Genomic DNA, 16,020 nt, shown 5'->3' with positions numbered 1-16,020 from the left:
GCTGATGAGCGGAAATTAAATTTGGAAAAAATCCCCAAGTTTTGGCTAGGCCATTTCTCCGCAAAATCGTTTCCTCGATAGTACTTGTCCCGCGACATACGCGAGGGAACTTACGTGAAGATTGGAAGATAGGAGATGAGGTGCTGACGGAATTAAAGCTGTGAGGGCGGATCGTCAATCGTGCTTCGTTAGCTCACTGGGTGGAGCACTTTAAATGCGAGAGGTAAGGGTCACAGAAGCCGTTCACAACACGGCACTCATTTTTAATGTGCCAGGAAATTTATGAATTAGTATGTTTATTTAAGTACTCTCGATATCAATTATTTCGTTTCTTTTACAATTTTATAACTTTATGATGAGCATGCTGTGTACACCTCCGTCTTCCAAGATGATACAATCACTTTCACTTGGCTGCACTCATACGTTCTTAGTTAGACAAACACTCGAGACACCCTATCACACCTTAACCGGGCCGTTACATCCCCCTATCTTAATCCCATAGTAACTTTATGGGACTCTCGGAACAGCGAATGGAACGTAACAGTCAGTATCCCCGCAAGATGTTATCACTATGGGATGGCGTGGGAAGCCTCTCCTGACACTTGTATTAGATTATCACATAAGTTCTTGGGTTTTTTTTAAGTTTAGGTTCCCACAAAAATAAACAAGAAATGAAAAACAACTCAATCAATAATATATTCTCCGTTGTTATTTACAACTTCTTCTCAGCGTTCAACGAGTTACTCAGTGCCTGGACGGTAGAAATCGCCTGGTTTTCACTGAAAGAAATTGCTCAGTCAAGCTTTCAGTTCCACGTCTTTACTGCCGCCATGCAATGCATTTGAGAGGGAATGGAAATCCGAAGGCGCAAAGTCGGAAGAATAAGGAGGACGTGGCGTCACTTCCCAAACAAGCGTTTGAAAGGCTTCCCTGGCGATATGAGGAAATTGTTGTGTTGCAGAAGAACACTACGTCACCGATCACGTCATTTTTGCTGGACACCTTTGTTGAATCGTTACATTTGTTGGACGTATTAGTTTCGCGTTCACTGTTTGGTTCCCATCGAGCAATTCGTGCTGCATCATGCATATCTTTGAGATCGAAATTGCCATCTTTGAAACCAATTCTGAGCCGTCCTAAGAGGCATCTATTCTTCGCCATACGCTTCACAAACGTGCCTAACAGCTTCTGTTGCTTTGGCACCTCCATCAAACGCAAAAAGCAGAAGGTGTCGAAAATGCTCCTTTTTCTAGACTTGACATTGCATTTGAATAACCTGAAAAGACAGAAAGTATATCAGCATAAAAAACTAAACCCATTTTTTGTAGATAAAGTAATTTCTATCGAATAACATAAAACGCGTTCGAACATTTTCTTTTGGGTGGGCCCCACAACTTCAATAAATTTGAAGAAGGACATTATTATGTGGTATGTGATGCAGTTATGCACACTGTCTTAAGATAAAGAAATAGGTGTTTTCTTTTCTTTATTGTTCTTTTATCCCCTCACGGCCTATGTAGGTGGGGAGGGGCTGTTAGCAGTACAGTGAACCTGCTCTTCAGCCAATTGACAAGAAAATCAAAAAGAGATGAAAGAATAATGAACAAAGCCTAAGATATGTACAATGAATTTAAAACTTTGTAAAGGTGAAAATAAAATTGAAGTTTTTATATATGAGACATGACTTCCTTAGCATTTAGTTAAAACTGTTGTAGCAAATGCCGGCCGATGTGGCCGTGGGGTTCTAGGCGCTTCAGTCTGGAACCGCGTGACCGCTACGGTCGCAGGTTAGAATCCTGCCTCGGGCATGGATGTGTGTGATGTCCTTAGGCTAGTTAGGTTTAAGTAGTTCTAAGTTCTAGGGGACTGATGACCACAGATGTTAAGTCCCATAGTGCTCAGAGCCATTTGAACCATTTTTGTTGTAGCAAATGGTAAAAATCAGAAACACAATACGATTATATTTAAAACATTTCAAAAACCCCTGACGCAGAAACGCTGATGTTAAAGAGGAGTACTTCATTGTCACCAAACCTGGCAAGACCTGCTCTGGGGTAGCTCGTCTGTTGTTGAAGAAGGGGGAAGGATGGTCGCTGAGGAGGGTAGGAAGGAGATGGTACATGGATGGAATACTTGCGCGGATGTATTGAGGGTACAGTAGTGACCGCTGGGATACAAGAGGGTTTGAAGTAGAGGCTTATTAGTAAGGCTAAAATTTGATAAGGATAAGGTGCTAGGGAAAGAAGGTTGGAAGGGAAAAAAGGTGACAAGGGAAACATAGGAACGGAGGGAGAGACGGGTTGCGTGGGTTTAAGTTGATAGGAGACATTGCCATAATCTCAAAGGTTCTTCAATTTTACGTACTAAGATATTAGTTTTGAGATTCGACACTATATACGTTGCTTATCGATACTGTATTGTACCCAATATACGGTGTAAATATTTATGTCCTGTCCATAAAATATCTTTCGACAATTGTACTAAACGTTTGTGCACCGGTGCTTATATGTGACGCCGATTTGTATATACAATTACTCATGTGTCCCACATAATTGTTAATATACACTCCTGGAAATTGAAATAAGAACACCGTGAATTCATTGTCCCAGGAAGGGGAAACTTTATTGACACATTCCTGGGGTCAGATACATCACATGATCACACTGACAGAACCACAGGCACATAGACACAGGCAACAGAGCATGCACAATGTCGGCACTAGTACAGTGTATATCCACCTTTCGCAGCAATGCAGGCTGCTATTCTCCCATGGAGACGATCGTAGAGATGCTGGATGTAGTCCTGTGGAACGGCTTGCCATGCCATTTCCACCTGGCGCCTCAGTTGGACCAGCGTTCGTGCTGGACGTGCAGACCGCGTGAGACGACGCTTCATCCAGTCCCAAACATGCTCAATGGGGGACAGATCCGGAGATCTTGCTGGCCAGGGTAGTTGACTTACACCTTCTAGAGCACGTTGGGTGGCACGGGATACATGCGGACGTGCATTGTCCTGTTGGAACAGCAAGTTCCCTTGCCGGTCTAGGAATGGTAGAACGATGGGTTCGATGACGGTTTGGATGTACCGTGCACTATTCAGTGTCCCCTCGACGATCACCAGTGGTGTACGGCCAGTGTAGGAGATCGCTCCCCACACCATGATGCCGGGTGTTGGCCCTGTGTGCCTCGGTCGTATGCAGTCCTGATTGTGGCAATCACCTGCACGGCGCCAAACACGCATACGACCATCATTGGCACCAAGGCAGAAGCGACTCTCATCGCTGAAGACGACACGTCTCCATTCGTCCCTCCATTCACGCCTGTCGCGACACCACTGGAGGCGGGCTGCACGATGTTGGGGCGTGAGCGGAAGACGGCCTAACGGTGTGCGGGACCGTAGCCCAGCTTCATGGAGACTGTTGCGAATGGTCCTCGCCGATACCCCAGGAGCAACAGTGTCCCTAATTTGCTGGGAAGTGGCGGTGCGGTCCCCTACGGCACTGCGTAGGATCCTACGGTCTTGGCGTGCATCCGTGCGTCGCTGCCGTCCGGTCCCAGGTCGACGGGCACGTGCACCTTCCGCCGACCACTGGCGACAACATCGATGTACTGTGGAGACCTCACGCCCCACGTGTTGAGCAATTCGGCGGTACGTCCACCCGGTCTCCCGCATGCCCACTATACGCCCTCGCTCAAAGTCCGTCAACTGCACATACGGTTCACGTCCACGCTGTCGCGGCATGCTACCAGTGTTAAAGACTGCGATGGAGCTCCGTATGCCACGGCAAACTGGCTGACACTGACGGCGGCGGTGCACAAATGCTGCGCAGCTAGCGCCATTCGACGACCAACACCGCGGTTCCTGGTGTGTCCGCTGTGCCGTGCGTGTGATCATTGCTTGTACAGCCCTCTCGCAGTGTCCGGAGCAAGTATGGTGGGTCTGACACACCGGTGTCAATGTGTTCTTTTTTCCATTTCCAGGAGTGTAAAACAGAGAGATAACTCTGAAATCAAATCGACTGTATATTAAGATCCGTGTACTTTTAACTCTCTGAATGACAGTTACAGTTTTGCCATAGATATGCATGAACGAATTTATATCGCGTTATTTGTAGTAAAAATTTAACGGCTTGTTTCCTTTGCGCTTCTGGCCAGATGTGACATTTTAAGAGCGTATTAATGCTATTATTCTCTAAACGAATTTCATGTATTACATCTTATATTTTAGGTGATGACCGTTGACGTTCTTACTGTGCACAAATATGCATGGCACGCGATTTTTTAATGTAACTGCGTCTTTGTATCCACATCTGTCACTATAGGTAACTATTATGTTTGTTTAACGCTACAGCCGACGAAGTCGTATGGTTTCCATGTTTAAGCCCTCTTCCTTTTTAATGGTGTGTTTTTTAAGGTGCAATTGAGAATGGGCAGTGCCCGGAACTAGCAGTGCAAATAAAATATTTTAAACAGAGTGAAGTGAAATAATGTCCTTCTCCAAATAAAACACATTGCTACAACATTTTATTTTTCACGCAAAATTTTCACTTAAAGAGAGCCAGGACTTCTGGGACAACCCAGTATATGCAAACAAGTCAACTCGTTCGTTGCAAAAGTTAAAACATGGTGGCCAGACCGAGACTGTAATTAAAATTAAATGAGTACAGCAGAAAGAAGTAAAGTGAATCTAAACTGTTATAGGTTCTCGCTCAAATTGTCTATTATTGGGTTGGTGCCTAAGTTCATAGCGTTTTTCCAAAACTTTAATAAACACAACAGATACACATAACAGAGACTTTAGTCATCAATAATGTATTCCTTTTAAATATTTACAACAATCTGTCAAGGTTGAGGTAACTTTTCGATTCCGCGACTGTAGAAATCACGTTGTTTTGAGGTAAAGAATTCGTCGAGTAGTATTCGGAGAGCATTTACATCGGGAAAGGAAGTTTCTTGAAGGTTATTCGATAGAGAGCAGGAAATGTGAAAATATGAGGGCACAACTCCTGTATAGTGTTTTTTTTGTTAGTCTAGCAGAATGCGGGCGGGCGTTGTCTTGGAGTAGCATCACTTCCGCAGTCTTCCTGGTCGTTGTTCTTGAACTGCGATTGCAAGACGTCTCAGTTGTTGAGAATAAATGGAAATGAGCGTTTGGCGTCATTGGCCGGGAGGCCCTTGCGGGGCAGGTCCGACCGCCTTGGTGCAGGTCTTATTACATTCGACGCCACATTGGGCGACCTGGGCGCCGTTTGGGGATGAAATGATGATGAAGACAGCACAACACTCAGTCCCTAAGCGGAGAAAAATCCCCGATCCAGACTGGAATCGAACCCGGGCACGTAGGACAGCAATCAGTCACGCTGACCACTCAGCTATCGGGGCTGACGTTGAGGATAAATGTCAGCTGTAGTGGTTACACCTCGGGAAACCAATTCGCAGTACACCACATCGTCGCTGTTCCACAAGAGGGATAACATTATCTTTTTTGGCTGCGCACAGGGCTTTGAACTGAGAGTTTCTACTTTTTTTTTTTTAGCTCAACCATTCCTTTCTTTTCCTTATGTTAGCATAAAGACACCATTTATCATCAAAAGTAACGGTACAGAATAGCAATGGTCGATGTTGTTCGATTTACTGACGAGTAAGCAGAAATTTTAACTTTTAGGTTCGCCGATGACATTGTAATTCTGTCAGAGACAGCAAAGGACTTGGAGGAGCAGCTGAACGGAATGAACAGTGTCTTGAAAGGAGGGTATAAGATGAACATCAACAAAAGCAAAACGATGACCATGGAATATAGTCGAATTAAGTCGGGTGATGCTGAGGGAATTAGATTGGGAAATGAGACACTTAATGTAGTAGAGGAGTTTTGCTATTTGGGGAGCAAAATAACTGATGATGGTCGAAGTAGAGAGGATATAAACTGTAGAATGGCAATGGCAAGGAAAGCGTTTCTGAAGAAGAAAAATTTGTTAACATCGAGTACATATTTAAAAGTCCGGAAGTCGTTTCTGAAAGTATTTGTAAGGAGTGTAGCCATGTATGGAAGTGAAACGTGGACGATAAATAATTTAGACAAGAAGAGAATAGAAGCTTTCGAAATGTGGTGCTACAGAAGAATGCTGAAGATTACATGTGTAGATCACATAACTAATGAGGAAGTATTGAATAGGATTGGGGAGAAGAGAAGTTTGTGGCACAACTTGACTAGAAGGAGGGATCGGTTGGTAGGACATGTTCTGAGACATCGAGGGATCACCAATTTAGTATTGGAGGGCAGCGTGGAGGGTAAAAATCGTAGAGGGAGAGCAAGAGAAGCTTGCACAGGATAGAGTAGCATGGAGAGCTGCATCAAACCAGTCTCAGGACTGAAGACCACAACAACAACAAGCAGAGATGAACATGTGGCCACCTGCTGATTTTTGTGATTTTGGCTTATAGTATGCGGTAGCCACAAACCAGATGTTTGAACCTTCCCCATTGCATGCAAATGTGACAAGATGGTGGAATGATCATAGTTCATCACATTTGCCAGTTGTCAAGTACACAGACGAGGATCATTGTGAATTAATGCGATTAAACGATCATCATTAAAGGTCTTCCTGAACGTGGAGAGTCACTAATGTCAAACCCATCCTCCTTAAAACGAGAAAACCGTTTTCTTGCCGTTTCCGTCCAAATGTTTCTGGCTGCCTCCGCTGCTCTCACCACTCTATCGAACTCAAACAGGAGAATGTGTCGGAAATGATCCGATTACTCCACTTAGCCCTCCATTTTCTAGCGTCCACAGGTCCACTCACTACCTCCAAATGACAAACTGACAATATGTAAACTCAAATAACGACAATGAACTACAAATAAAAAATGATAATCGATAAATAAACCCATAACAACCGGAATACCAACATGCAAACCAAAAACGCTACGAACTTATGCACCAATCTAATATAAAGAACTATACTGACGAAAAACAAACTAGGAAGCATGGAAATGCTTAGAGAGTTTTAACGTGGGGAGACTAACTGGACTGTGTCGTGTTGCAGACCCGCGCACCAACGACTGGTTCCTGATCAGCAGCCCGATGCCGGGCCTCACGCTGCTGGGGGCCTACCTCTACTTCGTCCTCTCCGCGGGCCCGCGCTACATGAGGCACCGCAAGCCCTTCGAACTAACCAACGTGCTCATCTTCTACAACTTCGTGCAGGTCCTCATCAGCACTTGGATTTTCTGGGAGGTTAGTATCTGCACATTTTTGTGAGTCGTTCTTTTGCTCTTCTCCTTTTCATAATTTAGTAGCGAAAATTTTAGGCCCCATGTGATGGCACACCTCGTCTGTCACCACTTCCGCTAACAAGTGAAACCTAAAGAAGGTTATAACGTACCGTGTGAACTCGGAAGCATCTGAGTCGGTACTGCTTACGGGCGAAAAGCTAGCAGTCATATTGAACACTGATTAATCAAAGCTTATCATTGGTTTTATTGTAACCTGGCAAAGCCTCATCGTCGATTCTGTTTTCAGTCTCACATCCGAACTGCAAATCTCGTTTTACTATCGACTTGTAAAGCCTCATAATCGATTATGTACACTGCAAGAAAAAAAATTACACTACTGGCCATTAAAATTGCTACACCAAGAACAAATGCAGATGATAAACGAGTATTCATTGGACAAATATATTATAGTAGAACTGACATGTGACTACATTTTCACGCAATTTCGGTGCAAAGATCCTGAGAAATCAGTACCCAGAGCAACCACCTCTGGCCGTAATAACGGCCTTGATACGCCTGCCCATTGAATCAAACAGAGCTTGGATGGCGTGTACAGGTACAGCTGCCCATGCAGCTTCAACACGATACCACAGTTCATCAACAGTAGTGACCGGCGTATTGTGACGAGCCAGTTGCTCGGCCACCATTGACCAGACGTTTTCAATTGGTCAGAGATCTGGAGAATGTGTTGGCCAGGGCAGCAGTCGAACATTTTCCGTATCCAGAAAGGCCCGTACAAGACCTTCAACATGCGCTCATGCATTATCCTGATGAAATGTAGGGTTTCGCAGGGATCGAATGGAGGGTAGAGCCACGGGTCGTAACACATCTTAAATGTAACGTCCACTGTTCAAAGTGCCGTCAATGCTAACAAGAGGGACCGAGACGTGTAACCAATGGCAACCCATACCATCACGCCGGGTGATACGCCAGTATGGCCATGACGGAAAAAGGCTTCCAATGTGCGTTCACCGCGATGTCGCCAAACACGGATGCGACCATCATAATGATGTAAACAGAACCTGGATTCATCCGAAAAAATGACGTTTTGTCATTCGTGCACCCAGGTTCGCCGTTGAGTACACCATCGCAGGCGCTCCTGTCTGTGATGCAGCGTCAAGGGTAACCGCAGCCATGGTCACCGAGCTGATAGTCCATGCTGCTGCAAACGTCGTCGAACTGTTCGTGCAGATGGTTGTTGTCTTGCAAACGACCCCATCTTATGACTTAAGGATCGAGACGTGACTGTACGATCCGTTACAGCCATGAGGATAAGATGCCTGTCATCTCGACTGCTAGTGATACGACGCAGTTGGGATCCAGGACGGCGTTCCGTATTACCCTCCTGAACCCACCGATTCCATATTCTGCTAACAGTCATTGGATCTCGACCAACGCGAGCAGCAATGTCGCGATACGATAAACCGCAATCGCGATAGGCTACAATTCGACCTTTATCAAAGTCGGAAACGTGATGGTACGCATTTCTCCTCCTTACACGAGGCATCACAACAACGTTTCACCAGGCAACACCGGTCAACTGCTGTTTGTGTATGAGAAATTGGTTGGAAACGTTCCTCATGTCAGCACGTTGTACGTGTGGCCACCGGCGCCAACCTTGTGTGAATGCTCTGAAAAGCTAATCATTTGCATATCACAGCATCTTCTTCCGGTCGGTTAAATTCTGCGTCTGTAGCACGTCATCTTCGTGGTGTAGCAATTTTAATGGCCAGTAGTGTATTACACTCTTTTAGAGGTTTGCAGTTTACTCAGGTTTTATTGTTGCAACAGTGTATACGGTGTATATGAAATGGATTACATTTACATATCAATAGCACAAGCAGTTTGAGCTACCAGGCATCGACTTATGCGGAAACACCCTTATTAGTAAGTGGTGTAGGCTCCACGGGCGGCAAGACAGGTGCTGACTTTGGCATCCAATCGATTGTACAGATGGCGAATACTGTCCTGGGATTCGTTATGCTACGCCTCCTCGACCTGTTCACGTAGTTATGCAAGCGTTGTTGGATGATGATAAACTTCTTGTCTTATCATATCCCACACGTCTTCGGTTGGAGACAAGCCGGAGTTCGTCTGGTCAGGAAAGTTGCTGCACGTCTTGCACAGCACGATGAGTTTGACGGGCAGTGTGTGAGCGAACATTATTCTATTGGAACAACATTCACCTTCCTGTTGTAAGAACGGCAAAACAACGGATCCAACCATATTCTGCACGTACCGACCGCTGGATAGCGTCCCCTCGAGAAACACCAAAGGTGAATGAGACTTGTAGCTTACCGCACCCGAGACATGGGGTAGGGCCCGTGTGTCTTGAACGAATGCACTCTACGAGACAGCGCTCACCAGGTCTACGATACACACGCAAATGACGCTCACTTGCGTGCAGGCAGAATCTGGTTTCATCTCTGAAGACCACGGCGTGCCATTCCATCTTCCAAGCGATCCTCTGACGGCACCAATCGAGCCGTGCATGTCAATGCTATGGCGCGAGTGGAAGACGGGCTAGAGGTGTGCATGCCCGTAGTACCTCTGCTAATAACCAGTTCGCAACATCGTCTACGGATGTGAGAATGTTCCCGTGACCATTGATACCAGCATCGTTGCACAACTGAAGCAGCACGTCCAACTTGTTTGGCAATTCTCTGATAGAACCCTCCCGCCACTCGAAATGCCAAAAGTTGACCCCTTTCAAACGCGCCCAATTGGCTTAGGAGGCATGAGTGCGTTTCCGTGGCACGGTTGCCTGTTTACTTCACAGGTTTGCACCACACTGAGCCTTTTGGCTGTGAGCATTCCCTATTAAAGGTTAGACACAGATGGCACTCTAGTAGCTACGCCACCACGCTATCTGTTGGCGGACGACGTTGAAACCATTATCAGTACATCTGCTATTCACCAGGTGACACAGTCATCAGATCAAAATCGATGTCGTCTTTCGAAGTGTACTAATTTTTTTACCGGCAGTGTATTTAACCTCGCATCCAAACAATATTATTATCAATTCGGAGAGTCTCGTCATCGATTCTGTTTTGAATTGATTCCTGAAAGAAACTGGCATAGTGTTTTCAACATTTCATCTATCTTACGAATTTCAAAGAAAGTATCGACCTTGTTACTGCCTTCGGCCTCCTACAATCACTAAACGAGAGCACACGAAACAGATGGAGGGAAATAATAGCTTCCTTGGACCATTGTCACTCCATTAGGTAGGCTTGGTCGCTAATCATAATCTGGATACAGCAAAAACCACCAGCAGATAAAAATGTTAACATAAATTGAGATGATATGGCCACTCATGTTATCTCCGCCCCCTCCCCCAAGTCAACAAGAGATAAACACATCAAAGGAGAAGTTAGACATCTCTTAAAAGTAAAGAAACGGTCGGCTCCACAAACATCTGAGTTTTGCATTCCATTTCAATTGGAAGTGACCATAGAAGCTATGGAGAACATGAAATGGATATTGAAGGTATTTACCCTTACTTTCTGTTGCACTGTGGTCCTGCTACTGTCAAATGCCCGAACATTCTCTTTTCAAACATCTTAAAGACAGGACATCTGCCACATCTCAACAAAACTAAGAACAATGCCACATTAAATTCAAACAATGATCCCGCAAAAGATGAAAGCAACCGCCCAATTGCTTTCATTAATGTCAAGTTCACGCTCCTGGAGACGCTAATTCACAACAGAGTCTGTCCAGCCATCAACAAAACACGTCCGTATAGAGCAAGATGGGCTTAGACCAGGAAGAGGTTGTGAGAAGCAAGTGCTAACAATAGCAACTCATATCGAAAACGGCTTTGAGAAGCAGAAAATAAACACGGGGGCGTTTTTTGACCTAACAGCATCCTATGATATCGTCTGGCGCAATAGACTCCTGGCTCAAATTCATCAATGTCATGCTGTGTCGGAAACTAACCACTCTAATGGCAACACGCTGAATAATAGTTCCAGATATTCTCAGAGAATCCGAGATACTGACAGATATCCGTGTAAGATGAAGTGGAGGATCATCGTGCATAAAACACATCCGTTGGATGACGTAGGGGTATACCGTGAAGCAAATGGAGAAACACATGTCTGAGAAACTGTAGATGTCCGGTAAGATGTTGCGGAAAGGAGTAGGGGCCAATGAGATGATCATTAATGACACTTCGTGAGGGTGTTCATAAGCCCATATATGACTGTTATAATAACTGAAGTTCAAATAACGCAAAACGCCAGCGGCATCAGCGAGTGAGATACATGCTAAGAATTGCAGAAACGCAGCACACTGTCCTAACATGCGCTGACAGAAAAGTTTCTTGGCTGAAAATTTACCTCATTTAATTCTCGCACACGTTGTAGGTGAAACGGGTAGAGAAGATTTTCGCGCAGAATCTTCCAGATTGTCGTGTGACTAATATCTTCCTTTCTTGCAAGTCTCCTTGTACTAGTTGATGTAGTTTCGTCCACACCACGAAGAACCCTTCCTTCAATCTTCGGCGTTCGTACACCGCATGGTCTCCCACCACCTGCAATTCTCTTCTCATAAGAGCCTATCTCTTGTGAGCGTTCGTGAAGTCGTACAAATGTTCTAGTACAAGATAACTGCCTCCGAGGGTAACATTCAGCACGAAGTTGACGTGCCACATATGTAGCGCCGTCATTTCAGACACTGACTACAACGATGTGATGTGTTGTCAGAACAAACGACAATCAGATTAAGCAAAACAAATGTCATGACCAAGAGTAAACAAAAATGTGAGTACAAATACATATCTGAGACAAATTACGCAACCAAGAGTCATTACATGGAATTATTTTCATATCTCTCTAACGAAGGCTTTTCGGACCCATGTTCATCTGAACTTTTTGCAATGATTTAAAGTCAAGAATAAATCCGTAAAGTTTCTGACACATGTTTATATCCATCCTGTGTTTGCATTCATCTGAACTTCCCTGATGCCCATGGTTTTCCACGTCTCAGCCACACAAACACTCTCACTACATTTCCTCGCATAACGCCTACTTTGTCATCGTGTCCGACATACTGAGTCATGCAAATCAATACATGAAGTCACATAACCAGGTAGGCTACACTGCAATCATATAACCGGTATCATCAGTTCGTCATTTCGACTCTTTACGGGTTCCACAATCCCATCTATTACTGATATAATCAAAACGTATCATTATAAAAGCGTCCGCCTGCTTAGCTAGGTGGTTACGTGCTTGCCTCCCATGCAGCGGGCCCGAGTTCGATTCCCGGCCGTGTTTGGGTTTTCATCGCTCGTGGACTGGTTATTGTATTTTCCTAATCATCATTCCATCCTCATCACTGGCATGCGAGTCGCCCAGTGTGGCGTTGACTGAAATAAGACTTGCACTCGGTGGCCGAACTTACCTGGATGGGGCCTCCTGGCCTACAATGCCATTACAAGAACGGAAAGATTACGGTCATAATTTCGGGAATAACAGTCACAGGGAACGCACAAGTCGTTACAGAATACATACGTTGCTCCATACTCTAGCAGCCACTGACGACGACACCAATCCCACTTTTGACAGTACATGTGATGGCGTAGTGTTTTGGTAGTCTGCTACACTGACGTCAGTGTTTCAGACTGGTCGCTTCTGCCCCCAGAATGGCGTGTGCGGGATCAAAGTCAAGAACGTCGTCTCAGCGTCAGGGCTATATGAAGGCTCACTGACCAGTGGCTTCATCTAGTTGATGGTGCTGCTCACTGAATCTGTACCCGCCCGGCTGCACATCTGACTGATGACCGGCTCGGAGACTGTGCTGGATGAATTCACAGCTGTGATGGAATGAAGCTACTGCTTGAATTGGGAGCATATATACTTCCCCTAGATGGGTATGTTGTGACAAGGGCTCGGTTCCCATCGCGTAGCCAGCTGCGAAACGTTTATTTTTGCTGTAGCATTAAGCAGTCCACTCCACCGCTACAGTAGACCACTGCACTGCAATACACTATGGCAGCATAATTGCAGCACCGGACACAGGTGGATGACCCTCCATATCCCTTGGTTTGCGGCTGCGGTCTCCAGCAAGGGAGATTTTCTCTGGTGGACACTCAAACTTATAAGAGTCTATATCAGTGAATATACAGTCTGAATTGTTCTACACTGTCTTGTCTTTCTGTTTTCAGGGTCTAGATGGGGCGTGGCTCCGACATTACAATTGGCGATGTGAACCAGTGGACTTCTCCAACACTCCTCAGGCCATCAGGGTAAGTTTAAATTCAATTGCGTAGATAACTTCGAAAATGTACTGTGGTATGATCGTTCATTTGGGAAATGAGTCTCGTCGATGTCTCCTCCTGAGCACAATGAAATGCTGCCGCCATGAAAAACCTGGGAATACTCGTACGTGCCATTTTTAATTGGGTGAGAACTGTGTTCAAGTAGTGGGAGGTGCTTATAGTTATGATCAGGATATATAGGGTGGCAGAATACAATTCACGTCATGTCGTGCCACTCCAGTATTACTCCATAGAATTTAAATGGCATCATTCGTACTAGCCGTCAAAGGAATGAAACCCTCGACGACGAGGACGTTAGAGTTTGGGCACATGTTAGGATTGGAAAATTTGGAAATTTGTGGTAAGAACTATGGGACCAAACTGCTGAGGTCATCGGTCCCCAGGCTTACGCACTACTTAATCTAACTTACGCTAAGGACAACACACACACCCATGCCCGAGAGAGGACTCGAACCTCCGACAGGGGGAGCCACGCGAACCCTGACAAGACGCCTTAGACCGCACGGCTACCCCGCGCGGTGTTAGGACTGGACGAAAGATATACATTTGTGTTCTGCTCAAAGGAACCGTTCTGGCATTAGCTCAGAGAAACCACGGAAACCCTAAATATGGATGGCGGGTGGGGATTCGTAGGCAGTCCACCGATATCAGTCGAATTTACGTCAAACATGTTTGGATATTACGTTCACGTGTCAGTGACATTACGTGACCGTGTGATCCCAAATTATCCACATTACATACTTCTTGTCGAGCTTACTTACGTCGCTCGTTATTCTTCATCGTACCGCCGGCTTTTCTGGTGAAAGTTTGATATTTTGCATGAGAATTTAATGTCATTCCTAAGAGTGTTTTCCTGTAAATTAGGCATAATATTGAATGATAAATGCTATTTTAAGATTTTTTTGAAGCTCCCGACTTGCGGCTACGGTTCTTTAACAATAAAGCACTATGAAGATATCACTTTCAGAAAAATACCCCATTCTTTTAAGTTATTGTTTAGACATTCTTCGGCGATATCATACAGTCATTACTCAAAAGGGGAAGGGTGATGAAAATCAGGAACTGAAGAGAATATATGAAGAACTTAATGAATACAGGTTAATAAACTGTATTGAGAAAAATAGTTACTAAGATTACAGCAGAAGTTGATTCAGCTACTCCTTAAGACGATAAGGTGTTCGTCTGTATATACATAGCAGGACATTTCTTTCAGAAGTGGATGGATATATTGGAGCAAATGTTAATGATCACAGTGAATAGGTATATCAGCAGGAAAAACACTGGACATCGCAGTAAGGAATTTTACAGACTCAGCGTACAAACTGCTGTGACATGAAAAGCCAGTTAGAAGTACGGTATCTGATTTTGTGTGTCCGTATATTCATATGAAATACATGTAGTAGTTTCCTCACGTTTCCATCTCATTCTGTCGCTTTAGCGCTCCCATACAGAGTTGGTAGTTCATTTCGCCAAGTACGCTTTTGCGAATATACATGCTCCGGTGATTCAGTTTCGAATACGGGCTATGGAAACCAATTTCGTCACCAGCATTTACCCGGCACAAGGAATAGAGTTGTCAAAGCATAGTAACTGTTCAACAAACTTCTTGGAAATGTCCTAGTTTAAATACCAAACCTTCTCCGCATGGAGTGAGAAGTAGACAATGCACAGTCTAGGTTTCACCCTAACCCTTCTCCCTTTCATCGTCATCAAGGAAAGAAGTGGACGCCACACTCTAGATACGCTCATTATTAATATCTACGTTAATAATTAACGTATAGGATACAATAGCCGAACTTCGCGAAGCGAAGAAACCAAAGTAAGCAAAGAAAGGAAACTTTTCTGATACGCATTTGAACTTACCCTACTAGATCCTCCAAGTGATAAGGCCACACTACTTTACTTGTCATTACCGGCATACACTGTACACTGAATGATTCCCAAGATGTTGTCTCCAGAAAGTTAGGGGGGATACTGCTGATCTAACTCCTGCGCGGTGCGATTTTTGTATACGTAGGTCTTTCATTTGGATATCTGCACTGTAATAACGTTGAGGCAGTTATTTCATTTATTTGCCGTGCAACGAGAGCGGAGGGTATTCGCCCTGATATACTGTATATACATTGAGGTGACAGAAGTCATGGGAGACCTCCTAATATCGTGTCAAACCTCCGTTTGCCCGGCATTGTGCCGCAGCTCGATGTTGTATGGATTCAACAAGTCGTTGGAAGTCACCTACAGAAATATTGAGACATGTTGCCTCTATAGCCGTCCATAATTGCGAATACGTTTCCGGTGCAGGATTCTGTGTACGAACTGACATCTCGATTATGTCCCATAAATGTTCGACAGGATTCATGTCTGACGATCTGGATGACCTAATCATTCGCTCAAACTGTCGAGACTGTTCTTCAAACCAATCGCGAATAATTGTGGCCGGTGACATGGCGCTTTTCTTCTTGT

At 44.8% G+C, this 16,020-nt stretch overlaps 1 protein-coding gene across 1 annotated transcript in view; it reads left to right on the top strand.

The window, feature by feature from the left end:
• LOC126249664 (elongation of very long chain fatty acids protein AAEL008004) overlaps positions 1-16,020 on the top strand; it is a 283,854-nt gene that overhangs the window by 207,729 nt on the left and 60,105 nt on the right. Inside the window, exons 3-4 of the mRNA XM_049951344.1 lie at positions 7,043-7,233; positions 13,444-13,524. Coding sequence (XP_049807301.1) covers positions 7,043-7,233; positions 13,444-13,524 — 272 coding nt within the window. The remainder of the gene's footprint in view (positions 1-7,042; positions 7,234-13,443; positions 13,525-16,020) is intronic.

Source organism: Schistocerca nitens, chromosome 3, assembly GCF_023898315.1.
Source record: "Schistocerca nitens isolate TAMUIC-IGC-003100 chromosome 3, iqSchNite1.1, whole genome shotgun sequence".
In the NCBI taxonomy this organism is placed as follows: domain Eukaryota; kingdom Metazoa; phylum Arthropoda; class Insecta; order Orthoptera; family Acrididae; genus Schistocerca; species Schistocerca nitens.
Note: the sequence above shows the minus strand (reverse complement) of the source record. Positions and strands in the feature narration are given on the sequence as shown.